At 39.3% G+C, this 27659-nt stretch overlaps 1 protein-coding gene across 2 annotated transcripts in view; it reads left to right on the top strand.

Annotated features, from left to right (window-relative positions):
- snx1a (sorting nexin 1a) overlaps positions 1-27219 on the top strand; it is a 73898-nt gene extending 46679 nt beyond the window's left edge. For both annotated transcript variants that reach the window (XM_076302773.1, XM_076302763.1), the window contains exons 5-15: positions 2097-2140; positions 5321-5462; positions 5552-5630; positions 16801-16876; positions 18998-19111; positions 19263-19356; positions 19499-19704; positions 22748-22891; positions 23047-23127; positions 23292-23363; positions 23453-27219. In XM_076302773.1, coding sequence (XP_076158888.1) covers positions 2097-2140; positions 5321-5462; positions 5552-5630; positions 16801-16876; positions 18998-19111; positions 19263-19356; positions 19499-19704; positions 22748-22891; positions 23047-23127; positions 23292-23363; positions 23453-23503 — 1103 coding nt within the window. In that variant the 3' untranslated portion in view covers positions 23504-27219. The remainder of the gene's footprint in view (positions 1-2096; positions 2141-5320; positions 5463-5551; positions 5631-16800; positions 16877-18997; positions 19112-19262; positions 19357-19498; positions 19705-22747; positions 22892-23046; positions 23128-23291; positions 23364-23452) is intronic.
- Positions 27220-27659: the final 440 nt, after the last annotated feature.

The raw sequence follows: 27659 nt of genomic DNA, 5'->3' as shown, positions 1-27659 counted from the left end.
CCTTGCTTAAGGGCACAACAGTGGAAGTAGGGAATTGAACCCACAACTTTTCTGGCTTGTACATGCTAGCTTAGCACCTTAGCCACTACGCTACCACCACCACTAAATACAGCATATTGCCCATAAAGCAAGTGTTTTTTGTCAGCTCAGTCATGCTTGGGCTTGACATTTGGGTGTATTGTATTTGATCTGCTGATCATGAAAATCACCTTATTAATATGTCATCAACAGTTGTCACAAGAGTTACAAAAGATGCAATATCCCAGAAATGAAATAATTTCAATTTCAATTCAATTTTCATTTTAATATCACTTATAGAGCACCAAAACATTGCACATGTCTCATGGCGCTTTACAGAGTGTTAAACAATCAAAGAAGGCCCATGAGTAACAGGGGCAAGGAAAAACTCCCTAGAATTGGAGATACATGTAGGAAGAAACCTCGAGCAGATCCAAGGGCCTGACCCATCTGCCTAGGATACTATTTTCTATACTCAAATGCATTTTCAATATTGCTTCTATTTAATTTATTAATGCAGTGAAGCGGTGGTCATATAGGTTTAGCTCTTTTTTTTCTTCAGTGATTTTGTGTCAATGATTTCCGGGACACTGAAAGACCGGAGTGCATGAAACTTGTTGGGCATGTACAGTATTCTCTCTCACATACACCACTATTCTCTGAGTCTTTGTCTTGTATTACAACTGTGCCACCCTTGTGGGCAGGCTTTATCACAATGGAAACATCTTCGCTAAGCGCCCACAAGGCTTCACGTTCTCTGATAGAAAGGTTTGGATAAAAATGTCGATCTCTTGTGAATCGGTTAGAGACATCCTGATCCACCAACCGGCAGAAAGTCTGGACCGAGGGATTGAATACAGGAGGCATAAATGTACTTGGGTGCAGCTCAACTGATGACCTAATGTGATTCACCTGTAACCCTTAACCCCTTCAATTATAAAAAGCATTCATTTTGGTTTTCACACTACACACTGATGATGGCTTAGGCCGAAACGCGTCTGTGGACATGCCATTAATAAATAAGTAATGAGAAAAAACTTGAGAGTGCGGTTTTTCTACTCTAATTTGTCACTTTATAACTTGCACCCGAAATTGCTCTCATATTGGAAGTTGAGCGCGCCTGTTCTCACTAAAAACCTGTGAAACCTAGCCTCACGAGCCAGACCCACATTAAAATGTAGGGTCTGGGCACTCACCGTTCGCAGTGCTCAGTCCGAGGGGCGGGATAATCGGTTGTCTTTTAAATTCCCTCTGCACGCAATAGGACAGCGCTGAGTCCCATGCGTTTTCCCACCAGCGGAGCTAGTTGGCTAGTTCAAACTTTTGCCAACTTAAAAAAAAGCTTAACTCGTGTCACACTGTTGGCCAACAGCAACATCCATCTTCTTTGTTTTCAAATAGCAGGGAATTCAAGCCAAACCGTTGCAACTCAACTCATCAATCATTATGTTAAGCCCACCTAACGACTCTATACACGATTTGATTGGCCTGATAGAAGTTTAATTTTTCAAGCTCACAAGCCAACGGAGAGTTGCTAGACTAGCCCTGGAAGCAAATGTAATTTGCTGCCGCTAGGGTGAAAATGTGAAACCAGCATTTTAATGATATTCGATAATTGATCCGCGGGCCACACTGAGTGAGGACGACGGCCACATTCAGCCCGCAGGCCGCTAGTTGCCCATCCCTGATCTAAACCTAGACAATGTTCCATGTAATAAAGCTTTTTATGAATAAAACTTTAAAGGCACCCTATGCAATAATTACATTATTGACTCCAGTTATCACATTATTGAAGGGTTTTTTAACCCAGCCAATTATATAATAACCAGTCAGTAATGTAGTTAGATTATTATCAAGAAGTTATTACGTTATTGGTTCAGAATTGTTTTAATGCTATTGACAAGTTATTACATTATTGGCAGTAATTATGTTATTTGCTGCTACAATACAGAATTTGCATATAAAAAAATTAATTATATGTGATATTTTAAAGATTTACCAAATGTAAACAAATGCTGTAATTTTTACATTAAGCATGGCTTTGTTTGTTTATTTATAATTATTATTTTTTTATATAGGTGACGGAATCAACGCCTATTTGGCCTACAGAGTATCCACACAGGTATTACAGAACTTTAATCATTTACATATGTTTTGCCTTATTGTTTAAAAAAAAGGAAAAATGGCTTCAAGTTCCTCGGTATGCACAGACTTCTCTTGGCCACTTTACATCAAAAGAGTTCCCATTATTCGGTAATTACTGGACTTTGACCGGAAAAATCTGTAGAAGTCCAAAAATTGAAATATGTCTCTCTCTCTCGGTCATAGTGTCTGAAGAAAATAACATTTTTAGTTTGGAAACATCAGTTTCATTCATTTAGATGAAGTGCACAGTGAAAATGTTAAGTAATAATCCTGAATAATTAACAGCCTACAGTAGCCTACTTTAGTCAATCAACTGAATCATCCACCCTCACAGAGTATGTAGAGATGTAGAGAATGTTCTCTGAGAGTCATCAGAGATCAAGAGGTGAACAACAGGAAACAATTCCTTCTCCAGCTGTAGTCAGGGTTTCTGCGGGGTCATAAAAGGCCTTCAATTTCTGCGGGGTCATAAAAGGCCTTCAATTTAATAAGAAGTTTTGGCCTTAAAAAGTCATAAAAAACATCCGGATTTTCCATATAAGGTCATAAAGTCTTGAAATTTCCCTTGGGGATCAATAAAGTATCTATCTATCTATCTATCTATCTATCTATAAATTACATTTAGTCACGTCTTAATATATGCTTTATACGCTCGTTCATTCATTGGTTCTACCATTGCTTTTTCCCCCCTGAGAAATTTGCTGGCGGCGACATTCATTCATTCATTCCACTTTTGTAGTTCTGTTCGACAACTACAATATCTATGTGGCAGTGCAGCAAACAGACTTGTCGGAAGGATTTCACAGACTTTTGCTTAAACCCGTACGAACTCCGAACTCCCATGCTTCGCTGCCAATGTTTTCTTTTACAGTCTGTGGTCTAGTGTTAAACCAGAGAGGGATGAAGCGGGTTTCTGTGAAAGTCTGGCAATTAAATCCATTAAGAATTTCTGTGTTGTTTTGAAATAAGACACGTATTTCATGTTAGTGTGCGCAAAGTATAGTGCTTTCCGTAGCCTATGTGTTTTTCTCCTTACACACACACACACACACACACACACACACACACACACACACACACACACACACACACACACACACACACACACACACAGCTTTCAACCAGCAGCTGTCATGTGATAAGTAGCCTACAAGGAGGCATGGCTGCAAGTGTGATGCTATGGCCACATAGCAACAAATAATAGTAGAATATTAAGTTGATTTGCTGACTTGCACCTCTCAAGTTTGTGTTACTACCCTACCTAGGCTATGGAATTTAGTTAATTTACTGTTGGGTTTAATGATATGCAGTTTCTAGGCTAAAACATTTTTGGTCACATACAGCAATCATCTCCTCACCATCCGCTAGCTGCCTATCCCCTGAATACACTAAAAAAATCTCTGTAGACAGCCCAGGCTCCAAAAATGGCAACAAAAACAGCCTGGTGCAGCCTGGACCATGAAACTCAGGAAAACACGTTCAGGAGAGTTTCAATTGCGAGGGAGGAGGAGGGAGGGGCAGGCTAGCTAGCTCTTTGTTTTGTTTAAACGCAAACAGAAGTGACGTTACCCAACATCGCTTATAGCACCTTTTAATATTTTGTTACAGTTGTGGCTAAAATTGTTGGTACCCTTCCACAGAAAGAGAAAAACCTTTTCTCAGAAATAATATGCAACTATACCTGAGAAAATAGCTTTGAATTTCATCACTTAATTAAGCCCCATATTAGTAAAGTTACCCAGACAGCCTATTCCCACCTGAGAAACATTGCCATACTGCGACCTTTTTACTGGTCTCCAAAAAAATCATATAAAGAAATTGGAACTCATACAAAATTCTGCTGCTAGACTTTTAACTAAGACCAAGAAGAGAGAGCACATCACCCCTGTGTTAGCTGAACTGCACTGGCTCCCTGTTTCCTATAGAATTGATTTTAGGGTTATGTTAATTACTTACAAAGCTCTAAATGGCATAGCACCTTCATATAGAGCCTTTAATAGCTTATCAACCACAAAGTAACCTTAGATCTTCCCATGCTAATCTTTTAATTGTGCCCAAAGTGCTCCACATACAAAGAGGAGAAGCTGCTTTTGGTGCATTATGCACCAAAGCTATGAAACACCCTGCCTCTATACATCAAACAGACAAATTCTGTTAACATCAAAAAAACTGAAAACATACCTGTATATGGGAGCTTTTAGTTAACTCACTTTTATCTTGTAGCCTATTTCTTCACATTATTTTACATTCTGCTGCTGCTAATTACACTGTCTTCCTATTTTGACTGCATTAGTTATATCTCCTTACCATCTTGTGAATTCTCATTTTTACTTAATTCTAAATCTTGGATGTTTTATTTATTGTTTTGTTTGTTTGAATTATTACATCTTTGCTCTCTATTATTGTGTTAAATGCTCCAAATGTAAAGCACTTTGAGCTGCATTCTGTGTATGAAAGGTGCTATACAAATAAAGCTTATTATTATTTTTTATTATTATTATTCTCTCAGTGGGTACCAGCAAATTCAACCACAACTGTAAATTTTAGCCTGACGAGCCAGACCCACATAAAGATGTTGGGTCTGGGAACTCACCATTGGCAGTGCTCAATCCGAGGGGTGGGATGTATGATTGTCTTTCAAATTCCCTCTGCACGCAATAGGATAATGCTACAACTCATGAGTCCCATGCGTTTTCCCACCGGTGGAGCTAGTTGGTTAGTTGGTCAAACTTTTGGCAACTTAAAAAAATGTAAATGTAAATGAATGTAAAACGTGCTTTGTCACTACCTGCATTTGCTATGCTACTGTAGCTAGGCAATGACGAACCCCCTCATTTGCTCAAAGCAAACTGACGTGTGAAGTATGTGCTGAGCAATTACCTCCAGATAACTCAAAGTCAGATGACCAGCATGTGGGGCAAAACATCAGAAAAATTGTGTATCACCAGTGACGTGAAAATACTTTAATTTGTAACACTTATACGTATTTATCTATGTACATTAGCCCTTTGTACACTAAATAACCATAAATTGAGGTACTTCTGTATACATTTCCATGTTCCTACTAGATATCCCTACTATTTTAGCCCTATGAAAATGATTGGAGAATGCAACATCTGCTTGTCTCAAATAATTAACCACAAGGCCTTTTCCTCAGACTACACTACCAATGTTTAAGAGCAAGACCTTTGTAGTAAGAAGGCGTTTCAGTGATTTCCTTGGGCTGTATGAGAAACTCTCGGAGAAACTCTCTCAGAATGGTTACATCGTCCCTCCACCACCAGAGAAAAGCATTTTGGGTAAAAGTTTTCTCTAATACAAAAATCTGCATCTACTGTTTGTTTCATTACTTTTGTGTTTAATATAAGTGTGTCTTGTTTTACAACAGGGATGACAAAACTGAAAGTAGGGAAAGAAGACCCCTCGTCTGCAGAATTTGTTGAGAAGAGGAGAGCTGCTCTGGAGAGGTATCATCTTGAAATATTTAACTGAGCACATGTCACATAAGTATAAGTATATACTCTTTTGATCCTGTGAGGGAAATTTGGTCTCTGCATTTATCCCAATCCGTGAATTAGTGAAACACACTCAGCACACAGTGAACACACAGTGAGGTGAAGCACACACTAATCCCGGCGCAGTGAGCTGCCTGCAACAACAGCGGCGCTCGGGGAGCACTGAGGGGTTAGGTGCCTTGCTCAAGGGCACTTCAGCCGTGCCTACTGGTCGGGGTTCGAACTGGCAACCCTCCGGTTTCAAGTCTGAAGCGCTAACCAGTAGGCCACGGCTGCCCCCATAACGTACAAAAGGTACATAAAACATTGCAATGCCAGGGTCTTTTGAATAGATCAATTTAACTGGTCAACTTTAGTCAACCCCTTCTTTGGAATTTCAACATGGCAAAAATCTTTTTTGCTTTTAATTATTTGGACTGCAACTGTTATGTAATGCTATAGTTGTAAGTGAATGTGTGTGTCAGGCTGATGGAAAAAACCCATCAACTGTGAACTGGCTACACATTCTGCATTCAGTTTACCTTGATCCCCTGGATAACCATCAGAGTAGTAAAATCATGTAATGAGTCTCCTAGAAATCTTCAGTGCCTGTACACTGCAAAAATGGCTTATCTAACTAAATGTTATTAATCTTATATTAAGAGTAGACAATGTAGTTGGTATTGTTTTTAAAATAAAGAGACTTATCTAGCACTTTCTCGTAAAATCATTTGACTTCATTCATATTAATAACACTTATAGATAGAAAAAGTTTGGCGAAAACGGTCTCAACTGTTCTGCCCTATGATTGCTTCATAGGTTATCACGTGACTCATGTTGTAACCTAACCTCAGGTCCAATATACATAACATGGTGGCTCGGGTTTATTTTGTGTTATTTAAAACAATAAAAGTAACAAACATGTTCTGTGCTCTTGTATAGCTCTATCAATCAGTCATGCCTGACGTTGATGTGGGAATCATACTGAAGCATTCTGTTATCTTAAAATACAGGAAGCAGCTGAAGCTGAGTGAGTCAACCTTAAAGTGTAATTCCAGCGAAAATTGATCAAGTCAGTTTTTCTACATTAAAACACATCACATAAACCGTATTTTTCGTTGATCAACCACTAAAGAGCTTGCTCCGGTATACGCTATAGCCCTAAATAGCAAACAGTGGATTAGCTAAGGGCCATGAGCGAAATGCTTCCCAAATAGCATTTTTTTAACCAGTAATATCGTTCAAAACGGCATCAAACCTCGTCAGTAGCTTGCTCAAGGTCCCTACACATAAAACGAAGCACCAACAACGTAGTTAGCGAACCCAGAGTTTATTACAAAGACTAAAAGAACGCTTACCAACTGTCCCCTCTACCTGCTCCTCTCGAAGGAAAGTCTGTATAAGGCATTATCTTCTGGCAATAAACGTCATGCTCTGTGTGAGATATCAGTCTTCTGTGAGATTAACAGTCTTCTGACCTCCCAGTCTCCCCCCCACACACACACACACTTACATACATATAGCATGAGTACTCTCTTTGAGCAAGCACTTTCACTAAAGTCAAGTCAACTGTCAGACTCTGTAGAAGACTTATTTGATCACTTTAATGCAAAAATGGCAAACATTATGGATGATATTGCTCCATTACAATTCAAAAAAGTTAAGGACAAACAGAAAGCACCATGGAGGCAAAATCCAGCAGTTAAACTTCTAAAAAGAGAGTGTAGGAAGACTGAAAGAAAATGGCGTAAATACAAACTTCAGATCCACTATGAAATCCATAAAGAGATGCTCCGCACATGTAACTCTGAAATATGCAAAGCAAGACAGTCCTTTTTTTTCTAACATTATCAATAGAAGTTCAAATAACACTCATATTCTATTTTTCATTGTTGATAAGTTAACAAACCCCCCCTCACAATTAGCGCCTGAACTTCTCTCAACTAATAAATACAATGAGTTTTCATCTTTTTTTAAAGGTAAAATTGACTAAATCAGACTTAACATATCTGCTCAATTACAAATTCAACAACCTGAACTTCCAGCAACAAACAGAGGGAAACTAAACTTGATGTCAGAGTTCAGCTTGATAGACTACGAAACACTTGAAAAAACGGTACAGAATCTCAGCTCTTCCACATGTGTCTTAGACTAGTGGTTCTTAACTGGTGGGTCGGGACCCAAAAGTGGGTCGCGGAACCATTCTGGGTCGGTCGCGGAGCTTGTGGTTAAAAAAAAAGAAAGAAATCGCCCATTTCAAATAGACTTAAATTGAGACGAAATGGTGCAGAATCCACAATTGCTGGAACATGAGTGAAAATGCCTCATAATAAAGTACACCTGTCAAAGACAGACCTGTCAAGTACTTTAAGGTGACATCAGTTGGAGACTTCACAAATGTATGCAAACAGAATGTTCCAAACAAATAGGCCTACAGGCACTTCGCCTTTCTTAGCATGTAGCTCACCAAATCTGTTGTCTTGAACGCTATAAAATATATATGGGTCGTGACTTCATGAACATGGGAAATTGTGGGTCCCAAAGCCAGACCAGTTAAGAACCGTTGTCTTAGACACTCTGCCTACCAATTTCTTCAAAACTGTTTTTCACCTCACTGCGGCGGATGTCCTTCAAATTGTAAATGTTTCACTGCTGTCTGGCACTTTTCCTAAGTCACTGAAAACAGCTGTTGTAAAGCCACTTCTCAAGAAGAATAACCTGGATGCCTCCATGCTAAACAATTACAGGCCCATATCCAATCTACCTTTTATTGGCAAAATTATTGAAAAAGTAGTCTTTAATCAATTAACCACCTTCCTAACATCAAATGGGTATTTTGATTACTTTCAGTCTGGTTTTCGGGCAAATCACAGCACTGAAACAGCTCTCATTAAAGTTTCCAATGACATACGCCTCAACACAGATTCAGGTAAAACATCAGTCCTAGTGCTACTGGACCTTAGTGCAGCATTTGACACTGTTGATCACAATATTTTACTACACAGACTAGAACACTGGGTTGGATTTACAGGCATACTGCCCTACAAAGCAAAAAGGCAGTAACTACGCAGAGTGCAGAACTGAGAAAAATGACTTTAAAATTATCCTGTCATCCAGCCTAAATAGTTGTAGGTAGATTATTGCACATGTGGCTGTTTTGTTACTTTATATTAGCTTATTTTTTGTACATATCAATCCTCATATTTAATTTTATATTTTACCCCTATTTTGCAGTTACTGTATTTCTAGCTTTGTATTACTTACCAAAAACGTGGCACCATGCCAAGTAAAAAGGCAGTAACTACAGATTCTCCAAAAACTATTTTGCCACAACTTGGGCTCTGGGTGTGTTAGATACACTGTATTTGAAATAATTGGAACCATTTGTTTTCCTGAACATGGATATACCAAACCCAAACTAATTTGACCATTTTAGGTCAATAAAGCTGACCTGGTACTGTAACGGCGTCTCACATTGCTAAGCTGTATAAAGGCCCAAATGGGGACAATTCATTTAGAATAGGACCACATTATTATGTCTGAGTAGATTAATGTGTGTCTAGGGGTGTTTCTGTATCTGTAATGTATATAGTATCTGCTATACCCACAAATGCCATTAATGTTAATGCAAAACAACTTTTCTTTGGAGCAATATAAACAAGTTAAACTCCAATTCAACAGAGCAAAACAAAATCATTTTGCCTAAGTGTTTCTAAGGCTTTTCAAACTCTTATGATGATAACTAAGACCACACATTTCACCACATTTCATATGGTTAGCCTATTAGTCCTCATCCTCTACAACATTGCTCACAGGCAGGGAATACCAGATTAAGGGGAATCAAAATTAAATATATAATTTTATATTCAGAAGAAGAAACCGTGCAATAGCCTACATAAATGCTTAGGAACAGGAACCAATGTGTTTGAGCCTGAGAGCTAAGGGGGGGGGGGGGGGGGGGGGGGGCGTAAATACCTGCCGGCTCGCACTGCAGAAGTTTGTTTTTGTTGACAGTAAAGAGAAAGATGTCCGTTTTGCTCACAACTCGCTAACTTCTCTAAACAGCGGACATCCTTCAAACAGCGGCCGCGAAGAGAGTGTGTTTTAAGTTGAACAGACACCTGTCACGTTAAAGAATAACTGTTACACTGATAGTTGTGTTTATGGACAGTGATATTCTCCTGTTGGACAACAATGCCATGAATGATTAGCCTATGAAAAAAGAAGAGGCCGTTCATGTAGGCTAATAAGAGCGAAGAAGATCACGCTGGCTGCTTGGATGTTATGGCAGGGCTGTACAGTGCGACATATCGCACATGCTACAAAAAAATTAGTTTGTGCGATGGATGATTTACCAAGGTAGCACTGGAGTATACAGTTTTGCTTATTGCAATACAATGCATGCGTGTGAGACTGACAGGGAGGCTACAGCAATTACCTTCTACTGTGATCAGTGCAACTGGCTACACCAGATGTGATAGCGGCGCTTAGGCTACGTAAAAAAAAAAAAATAGACCTGTCTTCTGTTTTTGCGCGTCGTGAACGGAGCTCTTCGTTACGAGCCCGGTGTAGGCTCCCGGTGAAACGTTTGTTTGTTTGAAGTGCGTAGGCTATGTATAGACTACTTCTGTGAGAGGGGAATCGATGTAGGCTACTTTGATTTCAACTTAGTTGCAGTCTACACGATTAAAAACTATGTCTACTTGTTTGTAGGCCTAGTATCCAAACAATCCAACTCCAAAACAAACAACACCTAGCAAATTATCCTCGCGAATCAAACAAGTGATAGATATGTTTAGCCTAAAGCGAAAGTATCTTCCGACCGGGCCGGGCTGAGGTGATTAGATTAGGCAAGCAGAGGTAGAAGTTTGTGGCAATCGCCTTGTTGCTTTGCATTTTTAGTTCAGTTTAAAACGAACAACTTATCCAAACAACACCATTCAGATCTAAAACTTAGAAGAAAAAAGTCCACCGGGACGTTCGCTTCTATCTGTCAAATATGAGCCCACTTCATGCGCAACAGTCTCGCTTAGTAGTGCTTAATAACCTATACAAGATCGGTTCCGAAAAAACCTTCACGACACTTTAATTACGACTGCGTTAGCCACAGACCTTCAGCTATCTAGGCTACCTACTGTAGTTTATGTGTATGGAACAGTCTAGGGATGCATTTGACATGTCAGTTAGCCTACTCATTTGCACCACTGTAATTACGGTATTTCACTCGTGCAATGACAATAAGGTTGAATGTAGGGTTACACTAATCTAAAAACTTAGAAATATGAACTAAACGTGAATTAAATCTTAGTGGAATAAAATCTTCAGCATATCTTTTACTTATTCAAAAATAAATTAACGGATTTCCATGAATAAGAAAAATTAACAAAAAATCAATGGCATGACCTGTCTTGACTGCATGGAACTGTCAGGGATTGTTTTTTTGTTTTTACAAAAACACAACAACTAAATAACATATCATGCTGATAGCTTTTGTTCATCTCAAACACAATGTAGCCAGGTGAGATGTTTACAAGTACATGGTCTTTTATCAATCCAGTTGCAGTAGGCCTAGATCCCAACCACAATTGATGAACTGTGATGAACTGATTGTTTTTAGAGATTTTAGAGGTTTTATATCGATGCTACAGAATTTGTGGCTGGTGCTACAAAACTTTTAACCTCTGTAGCACCAGTGCTACTTGCAAAAAAAGTTAACGTACAGCCCTGGTTATGGGATAGCCTGATGCCTTTAGCTGCTAGAAGTTTTAGGCTAGGTTAGACCTAGGTTATCTTTTGGTGCTGTTTCTGTCTCTGTATGTTCGTTAGCATAGATATATATATATATATATATATATATATACGGTTCGTTAGTAAGATAACTCGAAAAGTACTGTAGCCTACGGATTTGGATGACATTTTCACACAACATGGGTATTATAATCGCAAATGTTAAAACCGTCCCGTCGTGAGGATGCCGCGAAATCAGCTGTGTGTGTTCACCATGGAAACAGTAACTTCACTGCGCAGCAAAACGGTTATTTTTTGTTAGGTAAAACATAACAAGAATGCAGTAATGGATGTTACTGTACTCTTGCTTTGTTTCATAGGGCTTTTTGGAGTTACTGTACAAACGACTACCATTTTTCTCCAAAACGACACACATTTGAGATAAGATGTTTTGTCACATAACAAAGGATGCCTTGAATGTCATGAAAATGATAATAACTCATTTTTGACCAAAAATGCAGTTACTGCCTTTTTGCTTTGTAGGGCAGCATAGTTATCAGCTGGCTAAAATCATATCTACAAGAAAGGAGCTTCTTTGTTGCCATCGGAAACTGTACCTCAACACCAACGTCCTTGACGTGTGGTGTTCCCCAGGGGTCGATCTTGGGGCCACTATTATTCAACCTCTATATGCTCCCATTTGGACAAATCATCCAAAATAATTTGATTTCATATCATAGCTATGCAGATGACACACAAATTTACTTAGCTCTGTTACCAAATGACTAAGGTCCTCTTGAATCTATGTGTCGGTGTATAGAACAAATCAACACCTGGATGTCTCAAAATTTTCTTCAGCTGAACAAAGAAAAAACTGAAGTAATTATATTTGGTAAAAAGGAAGAAAGACTTAGGGTTGCCACTCTCCTTGACACAAAAGGGTCGAAGGCAAAGGATACAGTTAAAAATCTTGGTGTATTAATTGACAGTGATCTAAATTTCAACAGCCACATGAAAGCGATAACTAAATCAGCTTTTTACCACCTCAAAAATATGGCCAAACTCAGAGGGCTGAGTAATATATGACTTAGAAAAACTCATTCATGCATTTATCTCCAGCTGGGTTGATTACTGCAATAGACTGTTCACAGGCCTTCCTAAAAATACTATTAAACAGCTTCAGGTGATACAAAATGCAGCAGCTAGGATTCTAACAAAAACTAAAAGAACTGACCACATTACTCCAATTCTTAAGTCCTTGCACTGGCTTCCAGTAAGTCACAGAATTGACTTTAAAGCACTATTGCTTGTTTATAAATGGAGCAGGACCTACCTGTCAGACATGCTTCAGCAGTACACACCTTCTCGTCCTCTTAGGTCCCAGGTGAAAAACCTGCTAGTAAAACCTACTGTTAGAACTAAACATGGTGAAACTTTCGGATGACATCAAAAAGGCCCCAACTGTAGCCAGTTTTAAATCTAGACTTAAGACTAAACTGTTCTCAGATGCTTTCTGCTAACTGTGCCGAGTTACAAATTCTGAATCTGCCTTGATAATTATTCTACCTTGTCTTTTATTACTTTTTTTTACTACTTTTGCCTTTGTTTTTTGCTTACTAATTATTCTTTTTTTTTTATTATTTTACCTTGTGTTTTATGTTTTCTTTTTTATTATGATATTTACCTTTTAACTATTATTTGACTATATTGCCTTTCTATGCTTTTATTTGTTATTTTTGTTTGGTTTTGTTTATGTAAAGCACATTGAATGACCTCTGTGTATGAAATGCGCCATATAAATAAACTTGACTTGACTTGAGTTGCAAGAGTGGAGGATAGAGACAGATTGACAGGCTTGATCTATTTCTACGGAGAGAATGTGCTGGACTGAGCGCCTGTCGTATTTTTCTTTTTTTTTCTTTCATTATGATAAAACATACTATAATTAATGAATACATGACACAATTAAATCTTGTTTTAACAATAGGAACATTTGTTACTCAGTTACCAAGTAACTCCGTCACCATGACTTATGAAACATATATGTCTTAGAAGCACATCAAAACTAGCCTGACGATCCAGACCCACATGAAGATGTAGTGTCTGGGAACTCACCATTGGCAGTGCTGAATCAGAGGGGCGGGATGAACGATTGTCTTTCAAATTCCCTCTGCACGCAATGGGATAACGCTACAACTCATGAGTCCCATGCGTTTTCCCACCAGCGGAGCTAGTTGGTTAGTTGATCAAACTTTTGGCAAACTTAACAAAAAACTCGAGTCGCGATTCAAAGACCGCTGTTCGCCAGCAGCAGCATCCATCTTCTTTGTTTTCAAGTAGCAGGGAATTCACGCGTAACCGTTACAACTCTGTGGTCAATATGTTAAGCCTGTCCACCGACTCTTTACACGATGTGATTGGCCTGACCCAGTGGTTCTCAAACTTTTTCTTTCATTCCCCACTTTGATCAAGGGGGCATTTTCGAGCCCCACCTGTCCCTCATCGCTCTAAGAAAGTGGTAGGCTTAAAATTGTCAAATTTATTGAAATAATGAGTTCTAAATATATCCTCTTCAGTTAAAGCTGGTGCTGCAGATATAATAATAAATAAATACATAATGTGCCATTGTAAATTAAACACACATATCTCTGTTTTCCAGCAACATATTAGGAAGCATAGGCCAATATTTTACAGCATTGTACAATATATTCAATGAAATACCAACATGCTGCATTAAATGGATCCATAATCCAGTCATACTGAGCACTGCTGGTTGGGAAATATTTTTGAAATAAACTTTGCAGGGATGTGATGTAGGCCTACTGTTTAATACATGGGATCACAAGAGTGGCTCCCGAAGCAGACGTTTCAGCGATTTCACTCAGGATCTTAAAGGCATAATACTGTCGCGATCGAGGCGCCTGTCCCATACCTCAAGATTTTTGGTGAATGCAGTAATCTTATCTGCTAGGTGAGGTAGGTGCTTGTCTTTGCCTTGTAACTGGAGATTTAACTCATTGAGCTTTCCAAATATATCGCTAAGATAGGCCAGCTTCGTCAAGAAATATTCATTAGTGAACGTGCTTGCAGATTCAAACATGCGCTCTTCCTCCAAGAAGAGGCGACTCGGAGCTCAAACACACGCGTCAGCTCTTTACCTCGGGAAAGCCACCTTGCCTCGCTGTAAAACAGTAGTGCCGGGTCTTGATGAAATTCACCACTCTCACAACCTCGTTCAAAATCTCATTCAGGTCGGGACTAACTAAGCTGCCTTGACACGAGCGCTTCCCTATGAATAACACAGTGCGTCCATTGCGCATCGGGTGCTACCTGGGCCTAGGCTACACATAAAAAATAAATTTAAAAAACTCCTGTTTTTCACGTCAAATCGTGCCACACCTGGCATGTCTCCGCGACCTAGTAGTGGGTCGCGACCCACAGTTTGAGAAACGCTGGCCTGACCGAAGTTTGATTTTTCCAGCTCGAAAGCCAACGGAGAGTTGCTAAACTACCCTGGCTGCAAATTACATTTGCTGCCGCTAGGGTGCGTCTAGATTTCTAGGCTACATCAAAACTAGTCACAGTCGCAAAATCTTTGTTCATAATATAGGAAAGATAAACCATAAACTGCTTCTTGTGAAGCTGCAAGACGAGGTGAAAATGTACTAACCAGCTAGTTAAAATCCTGATAAATTTAATCAGTGGGTAGTATGGTGATAAGAATACTAAAAACTCTTGGGAACACATAAATTGCTCAATAGTTTCTGGGTTGGTTCTGAACAATATACCCTGCCAATTGTAGTACAATGTTTGTTACCCAAATATTGTCTTGTCTATGCAATTACTTAAAGGAAGCAAACAGTTGTTTGAGAGCATAATTATGTTAATTGGTGCAGTATTGAGTTTAAGTGCAAAGGGCACAGACACATGTCAAAACCAAACTCTATTTTTCAACACTGCTGGTACTATTTTGACCCTTTGATGCACCGTTTCTTGTCCTCAAACTGCCACAGACACTTCCTAATAGGCTTCTGCCCATAGACAGTAAAAGATACTGCCTAGCCAGTAGTCATGGAGATAATAAACACCAACGCAGTTCTGACCTTGTCTGAATGGTGCTATAAAGTGCTGTGGACACCAGCGCCGACATGAGTGCAGCACACTCCGCTTTTGACATTCAGTTACATTAGATTCTATTGTTCTTAATACAACTCCGCACACCAGTATCGCACTTGTCGCTGCCGTGTAAATAATGATTCACTTCTATTTTGTCGGTGTCGCTCCATACAATCCATTGTTCATCCAGTGTTTGCCAGTTAAAAATGTTGGCGCTGATTTGCGTGGTTAGTGACAGTGCACTCATGTCGGCGCCGGTGTCGGCTCAGTCGACATGGAATTAAAATATCCCCAAAGCACTTCAAGTTTAATCTACGAGCTAAACATTGTTTACACTGTTACAGGTGAACTGAACATAACCTAGTTAATGGAGATAGGCTATTTCTATTTATTATGCACTTCATTGAAATGTGCTGTAGGCCTAGGCTACATTTTGTACATGCACTTCTGCATATTTCTCAATATGAAAAGTTCCTTATTTTCAACTGAACTCAAAGATAATAAATGGAGTATTTTTTGTTTATTATGCCCTTTATAACGTGTACATTTTGTGCATGCACTTCTGCTTGTAGCATTTATATCAGTTTATTCAGCTAGTTCTGAAGAAGACATGTTGCTGAAGAAGAAGACATGTTGCCTCGGGCCTACTGTCTACATCTTTTGGAATTGGATTTAAAACTAGAATGCATTTCCGGATGGACCTGCGAAGTGTGCTTGCTCGGTGCATTTCACCTACGTGAGCAGTCAGTGGAATACGCTACGTTGAACTTGGCTTGATCCAAGGATTCTAAAAGTGCCTTTCAGTGTTGGAGCAGTGGCAATATCTCAAAACTATTATTAAAAATGTTACAAGTATGCAAATTCATATATTTATGGGAAAATATGTATTAGTGAGCTGTTTTGTTGTAAAGACATGCAAGGTATTCTGGGCCATGTAATAGACAAGCAGTTGTTGCCAGAGTTAAGGTTCCTCATTTCCATACTCATGAAAATGAATAGGTGTTTCTGTAAACTTAGGGATGTAGTGGTTAAATTCAGAATTCTGTGATCACGGTGAGGTGGACTGAGTCATGCGGCTATTCAGAACATGTTTGATGATGGTGGAGGTTATTGTCCAATGTTTGTTGAAGAAATCCCACACACTGTCCTTTACGCATGCAAATACTTTATTGTACTTAACACAACATTTCGGTCACACATATCTTCCTCACCTGAGCCTTTATCAGCTCCATATTTCTCTCCCAGGTTTCTTAAAAGTGAATGAATACCTAGTCATATCAGCTCCATCTGTCTCTCCCAGGTTTCTCCAAAGGGTTTTGTGTCATCCGTCACTGTTGCAGGACCCTGATGTAAGAGAATTTCTTGAAAAAGAGGAGGTAGGAGTGGTTTTTAATTTTCTCACTTTCCTTGATTTTTAAATCTTGACTGAAGACAAAACTGTTCTCAGTTCATTCTCCTGATCTGATCTGATCTAATGCTTATTCTGATCTTACTTATTATCAGATGCACTCAGTGTTTTATGATTTTAATGTATTTTAACTCTATTTTAATTTCATTTTCATATTCTTATTCTTAGATTTTTTAAACAAGTATTTTACTCTTTATTATTTTACTCTTATTATTTTACAGTTATTCTTTCTCTCATGGTTCTACTTTTTATTTACTTTTGTCTATGTAAAGCACATTGCCTTGGTGTATGAAATGTGCTATATAAATAAACTGGACTTGCGATTGTTGATCACTGGGGATTTGCATCATATTGAACAACATATTTTGGTAACACTTTACTTGAAGGTTTCTACATAAGAGTGACATGAGACATATCAGGTATCTACATAAGAGTGACATGTCATAACTATGACATTAGACTGTCATGAATGTGTCATAAACATTATAAACAAGTCATAAACGTGTATGACTTGTCATTAAGTGTCATTCGGTTCTTGTGATGACATGTTGACATTATTTGGGTTGTCTTGATTATGACAACTTGACATTAATCAAAGTGTTGAAGTTGTCTTAGTCATGATAAGTTAACATTAAGGCCCCTATTTTGCACCCTGGCGCATGGTGTAAAACGTTTTCCACCCGGCGCAAAGTTTATTTTCTTATTTTGCACGTCTATTTTTTAAACAATGCGCCCAGTGGTGCGGTAACTAACAACCTAGGGAGTGGCCTAGTGCATTGTCTAAAAATCGCTATTGTACACCACCTAAAATGCATTATGCCACTGACCAAGAGAAACCTGGTCAGAAGTCTATGGCGAGTTGTTTTATGTTATTTTAAGAGCGCATTGTCAACAGTCATATTGGCGGGTGCACAGCGCACCATCCTTCTATCCTCCATGAACGTGCACCAGCGCACATCCATGCAAAACATTAGAAATTACACGATTAGGCTACAATGGGAAACATAATTAGAATAAGGATATTACGAAATGCATTTCACAATGCATTTGCAAATTGGTAATGACTGTTAAAAGTGATTAGGCGAGAGCGCAGCTGAAGACGCACTATCACGAGATATAAGCAACTCCTTTGCAGGATAAACGTTTTAGATAGATAGATAGATAGATACTTTATTGATCCCCAAGGGGAGATTCAAGAATTCAATAAATAAATTCAATTCAATAAATTCAATTTATTCAGTCATTCGAAAAAGTGTTGCTTTTTCCAGCCTATGTTTTTGATGGTAACCCATTGTCAGTCAATAGTGAAAGTAACTTACTGCGTATAACTGCCTTGTCGTTGACTGACACCATGGTGAAGTTAGTTTCACTTTGCGAATTATTTCAAATAATAGACGAGTGCAAATGCATAAAGGCTATGCTAGATTTTAGTGACGCATGGTTTATGACTGTTCCATACGGTCTCGCAAGCAGACTCCTTCAAATGCGCCGTTGACTGTCAAAATACCTATGCATTCTTTGACGTCGCACTTTGCGCCATTAAAGGGAATGACAGATGTCATTCTCATTGGTTTAAGTGATGTTACGCCCCAAACACACCCATGACTGATTAAGAAACCTAGGAACACCTTGTTGCGCCATGCACTCGACGTTTGATAACGAAAACACTCCCAATGTGGACTGAACATCCTACTAAATTTGAATAAGCTTTTGACTAGTGACGATGCGCTTTAGACTGTCATGATAGGGCCAAAAATTAGTTTGGAGTGTCCTTATTAAGACAACTTGACATTAAACAGGATGACATTACCAGAGGATGTCTTTGTCATGACAATGTGACATAAACAGAAAGTCCACCTTCGGTGCTGGGCCCCCAGTAATCATTATGTCAACATATTATGAATACAAAAAGAGGTGCATTTTCTGTTTATGTTATGTTCGGTTATGTACAGTTTTACCACCTCGAACATGCAATTCTTTCTGTGAACCGTCCATTATCCCTTACTTATGTTATATATGGAGGCTTTTGTCTGTGGTTGGTTGTTCTGACAGTTGCCAGTTTCATAAGCTGATTTTTTTATTTCACCAGTTACCCAGGGCAGTGAACACACAAGCATTCAGCGGCGCTGGCTTCTTAAAGATCATAAACAGGGCCACAGATGCTGTCACCAAAATGACCATAAAGATGAACGAATCAGATATAGTATGTAAGATTCAGCTCGGTTTTTATACTGTTTTCCTTGAAATTAACATTTAAACACATGTATTTTCCATCTTGAGCTTTTTGTGGTTCACCTGTGATATTGGACTGTTGATGGGCTACTTTGTTAGTATTTTTCCTTGTGCTGCTCCAGTGGTTTGAGGAAAAACTTCAGGAAGTGGAGGGTGAGGACCAGCAGCTAAGGAAACTTCATGTCTTGGTGGATTCGCTTGCCAATCATAGAAAGGGTGAGAACCCCAATTCTCTGCATTTCAATGGTAGCGAAAATGCTGTTAAGAACACAGAATACAAAATGAATCAGTAAATGAGTAAATCATTTTAGTCTAGACTGTTTGGCTGAATACAACTTGTGCTTTCTTCACATATCAGACTTGTCAGCTCATACAGCGATGTTTGCCAAAAGTATTGGGATGCTGGGCAGCTCAGAGGACAATACAGCTCTTTCACGTGTTCTCTGTCAGCTGGCGGAAGTGGAAGACAAGATTGAACAGTTGCATCAGGAGCAGGCTGGAAATGATTTCTTCATTTTTGCTGAGTTGCTGGCTGATTACATTCGTCTTCTGGGAGCAGTTAGGGTATGAATAATCGTCATTGACACTAACGTATGGGACGCCACTGAAAACTCAAAAATTATTAGAAATATTATAGTTAAGCTGGGCATACACTGTGTGATTATAGTGATGTTTTTGTTAAATACCTACTCACACTGTAAATTTCATACGACGTAAAACCAAAGGTCACGATTTATTTGCTCACACTATACAGTCCAATGGTTAGCTACAACTTGACTGCTCACACTATTCATGTGAAATAAACCCATTGGACCCACCAAACCTGGAACTGTGTGGCTGTAGTTTGACACCCCTGGTCTAAGGTCACTCTCACTCTCCCTTGCTAAAGCGCAAAATGGTTTAGTCCGCCTGCACAACGATTCATATTCGATCTCATTTTGTTTATGTAGTTGAGCATCGCTAGTAGGTGCAATGTCTTTCACCAAGAAAGCCAAGTCAGGTTACCAAAAAACAAAGGCAAAAACAGGAAATAGAGAGAGATCAGTATTATTGGTTCTGTTCAAACCTTACGCATGTCGCCATTTTTACAGGTATCTTCATGGTCACAGTATTACGGTGGCCGAGAAGTGCAAAACAAATGTACTTTTGCGGGGCCAAATTTACAAAGTGCAAAACAAATTTACATTTCCGGGTGCATATTTACAATGTCCACAAAATGACGTCATAAAACAAAATTACAATCTAAAACAAATTTACAACCCTGTGAACACTTTTACCACGGGCTAACACTTTTACAAGTTTCGATACAAATTTCCAAACAGCAGAATCTGACGTTCGATCGAATCGGCGCTGCGCAGATCTGGCTAAACGTAAGTCGTGTTTGTATTGAAAGATTCTGCCGGATCTGAACAGCGATGCAAACACGCCCGATACCGGACCATAGTAACCACGTTATTTAGCAAAGCAACCACCATATGTACCCTGTGCTTACGTCCAGTTCTCCATTAGTAGAATTTTAAAATAACCAGAGGTGGAAAAAGTACTAAAATATTGTGAGCCCCCATGTTCATGGTCCTAGAGTGTAGCGCTGTAGCTGCCTGGGTGCCTTAGCTGCTGGCTGCAGAAACTCGAGCTAGGTAAAACTGATTGTTTTCGGGGGGGTTTTCGTACCAACAGTACTTGGTCACCTTGAGAAACGAGATCTATGTGAAAGAGTTCTCCTTTAAGTTTGAGCAGCAGTTGATTTTCAAAGTTAGTTGCGCTCATCCTTGCACTTATCCTTGCTCGCTTTGCAGTGAACAGTAATCCAGCACAACTGAAAAGCTGCTCACAGGCAGCTGAGGCAGGCAGGCCCATGTTGAGTTTCAGAGAGAAACTCTATTTGGAAAGGAGTTCAGCAGATCCAAGGGCGTCGGACTGGGGGGAAAGTGGGACTGATTACTAGGGCACCAATGGAGGAGAGGGCCCTTGAAAAGTCTCGAATATATTTTATTTTATCTGAATATTTTCATTTCCAAATTAAATGTCAAAATCAATGTCAGACGAAATGTAAAGTTTGACTGGATTTTGTACACAAAAAATAGTGAAGACTGTCTAAGGCAGGGGTGTCAAACATAAGGCCCGGGGGCCAGATGTTTTGGGTAGGAAGGGAAAATTAGTAAAAAAGATATTCACATCCAGTTGTTTTCAACAATGTGTAATAAGCAATATCTCTATGATATGATAAATTGATTAAACTACAAACCATCCTCAGGAAGGAAAAAGCGTAAAAACATGGAAGTAGAGTATTTTAAGAGAGAAATAGCGGTATATGACAGCAGTGCATTATTTGTACTTGTTTGCTCATAAGTGATATCATCAAACAACACTCCGATACCCATGCAGAAAAATTATAATGACGCCCCCCCAAGAGGTCTCATTTCAATAAATCCAGCCAACTACCTAATATGAGTTTGACACCCCTGGTCTAAGGTCACTTCCACTCTCCCTTGCTAAAGCGCAAAATGGTTTAGTCCACCTGCACAACGATTCATATTCGATCTCATTTTGTTTATGTAGTTGAGCATCGCTAGTAGTGGACCGCTAATTGTTATGCTGCTGGTGCAATGTCTTTCACCAAGAAAGCCAAGTCGGGTTACCAAAAAGGCAAAAGTAGGAAAAAGAGAGAGATCAAAATGAGGGGAAACAACAGTTGTTTCAGTTACTGCTAATAAACTTCTTTCCAAAGAAAGGTGAGCACAAATGTTAAAACACGAAACCCCACTGTAAATCAGGTATACATACAGTATACAAGGAATTTGGTCTCTGCATTCATCCCATCCGTGAATTAGTGAACACACAGAGCACACAGTGTTTAGTGTTTAAAACGAACTGAGACAACCCATTGAAAGAGCGGAAAATACAATTTAGGTTACACAAGAGGTATCTTGTGATCCGCCTCCATCTCCATCTATTTCAGAAAGACTTAGCACCAGCTTGATTTGTGCCCTATGGTAGACTACAGTACATGCTGATCATTGTCACTAGTGGTTCCAGGCGTGATTTTACTCAGTAACTTCACTCAAAACGTAATCAAGTAAAAAATTAAATTTGCAATTTTAAAAACTACTTAAAAAATACAAAAGACACAAAAAAACTACTCAATACAGTAACGTGAGTAAATGTAATTCGTTACTTTCCACCTCTGCAAATAACATGTCAGTTTACAAGAAATATCTATTGGTTGTACTTCCGAAAAGATTGGGTTTAATACAAATTGTATCTTAAGTTTTATACAAATTTAAGTGTAATTTCTCTGCTGGTTAGGATCCTTGGAAGTCTGAAGTGAATGGGAGGTCCCCAGACCCATTCTCAACCACAGATGAGATTTGAGTATCGGTCCGGTGTTAGCCAGGCTACTTCAGGGGTGCAGCTCTGTCTGTCACTGTATAAAATGCGTCTCATAAAGGATAAGGTTGTGGTGATTTTGGAAATCACAGACAATGGGAGAGAGTTCAGATGGATTGGAATACAAATTCAAATGCATTTTCAGATTTGTCTGGTTATTATGCAAACATACAGATACAAAAGTAGTTATTTAGTGCATTTCTGGTCTGTTTTCTATCAGGGGTGTTTTGACCAGCGCATTAAGATGTGGCAGCGCTGGCAGGATGCTCAGAACACACTTCAGAAGAAACGTGAAGCTGAGGCCAAGCTGTTATGGGCCAACAAGCCAGAGAAGCTACAGCTAGCTAAGGATGAAATTACAGAGGTAAGGCTTTGAAATGCTCATATAATGTACACTACTGTAAATGTAATAAACTGCTTTGAATTCAAAATATCTTTAGATACTGTATTTTATCAAGTGAGAAAATGTGACCACACATGTAAACTAACACAGTTTCTTTGTCTGTCCTATATTCACAGTGGGAGGCAAGGGTGACTCAGTATGAGAGAGACTTTGAAAGGATTTCAGTAACTGTTCGAAAAGAAGTCATTTGGTTTGAGGTGTGACTATGATTTCTTTAAGAAGTCATTTAGTTTTAGGCATGCCTCTAATTTCTTTATGAATATTAATATAACTCTGATTTCTTTATGAATGGTATATCTGTCTGGTATTAAGTAAACACTCAGAAAGGGGCAAACTATAAATGATTGCATTTCTCCGACAGAAAGAAAAGGCCAAGGATTTTAAGAAACAGATGCTAAAATACCTGCAGGTCTTACTACATTCACAAGAACAGGTATATTGGTTTGTCAATGGAATACATAACATTGCATAGGAGGTGGTACATGTGGTATAATTGAACTGTATTTTTCTATTATTTTCCAGCTGACAAAATACTGGGAGTCATTCCTACCGGAAGCAAAGGCCATTGCTTGATGGTGCATAAGTCGGAGGAGAAGAGGTTCTTCTACAATTGTTTACGCTTTGTCTAAAAGCAGAACATAAAAGAAATTAACACAAACAACCAGAGATGTCTAGCACACATAGGTGAAAATGCTCAGCACTGAATTGATTTTTTTTTGTCCCATACATAATAGTTGTTGTTCAAAAAACAATCCGGATTTGGAAATTCCATGTTTTACTATTTAGGACCAGGTAATCCGTTTTTCTTTTACCTCAGCTATTTTGGATTGGATCACCCTTGATCCACATATGAACTTTTTGGATGGAAAATGGAACGCCCCCTGAAGTTGTAATCCTACTTGTCAGCTCATTCAAACCCCAAGTACCCCCCGAGTTCAAATTTCCAAGATAGCTGCACCCATTTAACAGTTAATGAGAGCCGTAGAAATGCACTGTTCTGTCCTATTTGCGTTTTATTACATCAGTTGTAGAAAACAATACTGTCCAACCTCTGTTGGTTCAACCTCTATGTCGCTAAGTTGTTGCTATGCTGCTACAACATTTGTTTGTGTAAAATACTACTACTAATAATACATTTTGCTACCAAATGGTAGCATTTTGTTCTTACAACTTGTTAACAACTGAAACGCATCCAACTCGGTTTTACATGGATGTGACATCATAATTAATTAATCAATCAGAATTAATCTGCTGTCAATTCCATCATATATTCCAGGATTGTATTCCCATCCCAGGAGTGCCCAACACCCTTAGTTCTGAACAGGGCATTCCTAGTTCCATTTGAAATCAACGTTTGGTGGTGCCAGCCATTTACTCTTCCCTCACATTCATTAATTTCACCGTGGTCTCATAGGCAACAACAAAACAGTTCTACACATAGCTATTTACTTTCACTACTGACTGACAAGGGGTTACAATCAAAAACATAGCCTCAACATAATGTTAGAATGACTGAATAAAAATCCTAAGGCCGGCTGCAGACTGCCAGCGTGGCGTGAGCGTGGCATGTCTATTGTGTGTCAGGTGCGAAATGTCACATCAGAAAAGTATGATGCGGCGCTACGGCGGCCCTCCTGCCTATTGAAACATCTTCACTGTCTCTTTTGAATGGAAACGCTTCAAACACACTTGTGTGTCGCGTAAAAAATATGCGCCAGTCCTATTTCTAGCATGCACACGTTTTCAGCGCGGCTCGAGCCGCACCTGAGACGTGCATGTCACGCAGGCAGTGTGCAACCTCTAACCTGTTAACATGGAAACCGAAATGAAAACGGACACGCCACGCAGCTGACACGCTTACACCACGCCGGCAGTTTGCAGCCGGCCTAAGGTTATTCATCTTTCAAAATAGCTGTGCTTTATATGCGCCTTTCGCCTAACACCATGTTTTTCTTGATCAGTGGCGTTTTTAGTGGGTGTAAGATAGCACTTTTTTTTAATCATGCACCTGACCACACCTATTTTGTTTTATTCACATGCCCATGGGCACAATGTTCAATTTAACTGGAGTGCATGGCAAACAATCCATCATTGCCTTGGGTGTAAGATAAGACTTGCGTTGCGCTGGGTGTAAGATAGAGCCCTAAGGCTTGATATTGGGATAGGCAATTTATGTCAATTTGTTAAATGTTTGGAAAAAGGGAGTCATGGATCTATTTATCTGTCATTCCAACTTTGTATGCCTTTCAGAATAATGTCAATGAAAATTGCAAATAAATTTGAACTCTTTGTGTCATCAAACAGCAGATCTAACTTACTTTGTGGCAGCTGGCAGCTAGCTAGCTTGTTAGCTATGGATATAATGAATGGTTTTATGAAGTATAGGAGGTCATGTTTACATCACCAGCAGCAAGATGGACTGCTTCACTGATTATAATAGACCTCTGAAGTTTGCCTACAAAAAAGAACCGAAACGGCCATCTTTGCCCATATAAGGAGATCCGGTTGTTAATTGAAGCTAACTACCTATGGCAAGTTGCATTGCAAGTTAGCTCTGGGGTAGCAATAATCTAAGTGTGCCGCCTTCACGTACCGGAGATCACAGTATCCACTCGAAGGCAGAGGACAAAAGTGTGTTCAGGAAAACGTCTGCATTTCAGACTTTTTCATCCCCGCGAGAGTTTAACAGGTGTGATAATTCAAAATCCCCATGTTATTTTCCCATAGGAAAAATCGCCAGATACAGGATGTCAAAGATGGCTGCTTTTTTGTAGGCGAACTTCAGAGGTCTATTACTGTTATTATTATGTGAAGGAAGACTTACCCTATCTCTTGTTGCTGGCCATTTGAGCAAGAATAAGGTTCAAGGGAATGTTCTAATGACAACCATTTGGACTCGAGTCAATTGCAGTCAATTTCACCCTGTTTCCGATAATGACCAGCAGACAGTTATTCCTTATGTAGTCGTCTTTAAGGATGACTATGTGTCTATGACTATGATTTCATTAAACCGGCATCCATATCAACCCCCTTTCCCCTGGCCCTTATCTGCATCCTAAAGATGCAGATAATTTGCTCACTGCAGTAGTGTTGCAAAAAAGTGTCACACTTGTACTTGTACCCCGCCCCCCATTGTTACCGTGTGAAAACTCGGACAAACAAACCAGACTTGTATAGAAATACATTGTGGACAATGGCAGCTGACAGTATATGAAAGCAGGCTTTGAGGACGTTTTGGTCGATAAAAGGATTTACTTTCCTCCAGAAGCTATCAAAAGGGACTTAATTATGCTATGGAGGGGTGTTTTCAAAACTAGAATACATACAAGGTGACGAGCAGTTGTGGCGAGTAGCCGTGCAAATCACCTGCAAAAACCACTGACGTTAATGCTAGCTAGCTAGCTAGTGGAAGATTGATACTAAGATATGTTAGGTTACGTTAATATTTGATGTAGTAAGAATATAGTTGGTTAATGAGCATTTTCATCTTGGGATTTAACAGGGAACCTGTGCCCACGTTGTTGGCTTAGTAGCCTAGCTGCTACATTATCGAGCTGTTGGAAACGCGAGAGACGTCCTGTAGGCTACTGTTGATGGAAATATACCCCGTTTTCTAGCATCTCGGGGTACCGGCTATCAGTATTACACGTCCCCCATGCAAAACGTTTGACCATGGTTATCCGTCTGGGTTTTTTGAGTTAATAAACTCCATAAATAACCATTAATTTGTCATTTTATGCCTGCTCCCTGTTGTTTACTATGGAGTTGTCCGAGCTGATGTCCGAGTCCCGTTGAGGCTGGACTGTCATTGGCTCATCAGCGTTCTAAGGGTGGCGCTTGGCGACAGGTCAATTGCTAATAGACCTCTCCAGAATAAGTCCCGCCTCTGTAACTTCCGTATCCATCCAACTTCCGGTCGTCAAATGTCTATTGCTATGCAACCTTGACTGGGGGAGTCGCGGCGTCTGAAGCGTGCGTTAGCTTAGTGCTTCTTACTGATATATTTCTACTTTAACGGCACCGACAATCAAAAAACCCAGTGGAAACTAGATGGCAGAAGTGTGTAGGCCAATCGGCCCACCATTTTTTTCTACTTCGCTACCTACAGATGTTTTACCGGTATGATATTTCGAAACGCCATGTTATTTCCCATAGACAATCGACGCCCGGAAGTTGGATGGATACGGAAGTTACGGAGGCGGGACTTATATTGGAGAGGTCTATATTAGATATTACATGTATTTGATGTGTTGTTCAATAATAAAAATGGATTTAGGTTTCTCTTGTAAGGTTCCTGTTCTAACTTCTATGTGTACCAAGAATTTGGCTACAACATTGTTGTACAGTGATTTATTTAGAATACAAAAAAGCTTGTGCTGTGTATGGAAACAAATTGAATCAGTTGATTTAAGAAGAAAATACAGCAATTTATGGTGACTAATTGACAGGGAATTATACAGTATGTAAATACAAATATCAACTTCACAATATCAAACACAATGCCAACTACTCTGTGCTTTAATCACCTGCCATTCATAATCACAATTGGGCAGTTTGAATTTACTGGTAATCTATCACCTAGACCAGTGGTCACCAACCTTTTTGAGCCCAAGATCCCTAACCTCGCCCTGAACAAAGGCAAGATCTACCTTGAAGCGTCAAATGAAAATCAAAGCTAAAATACTTCCAATTTAAGGCCTTTTATTTAGGCAAATGTATCCGGTCAAAA

The sequence above is a fragment of the Alosa pseudoharengus genome, unplaced genomic scaffold, assembly GCF_046254945.1.
Source record: "Alosa pseudoharengus isolate Yale_2024_CS ecotype anadromous, Long Island Sound unplaced genomic scaffold, YU_APseudo_1.1 YU_APseudo_1.1_scf_10, whole genome shotgun sequence".
NCBI lineage: Eukaryota > Metazoa > Chordata > Actinopteri > Clupeiformes > Clupeidae > Alosa > Alosa pseudoharengus.
Note: the sequence above shows the minus strand (reverse complement) of the source record. Positions and strands in the feature narration are given on the sequence as shown.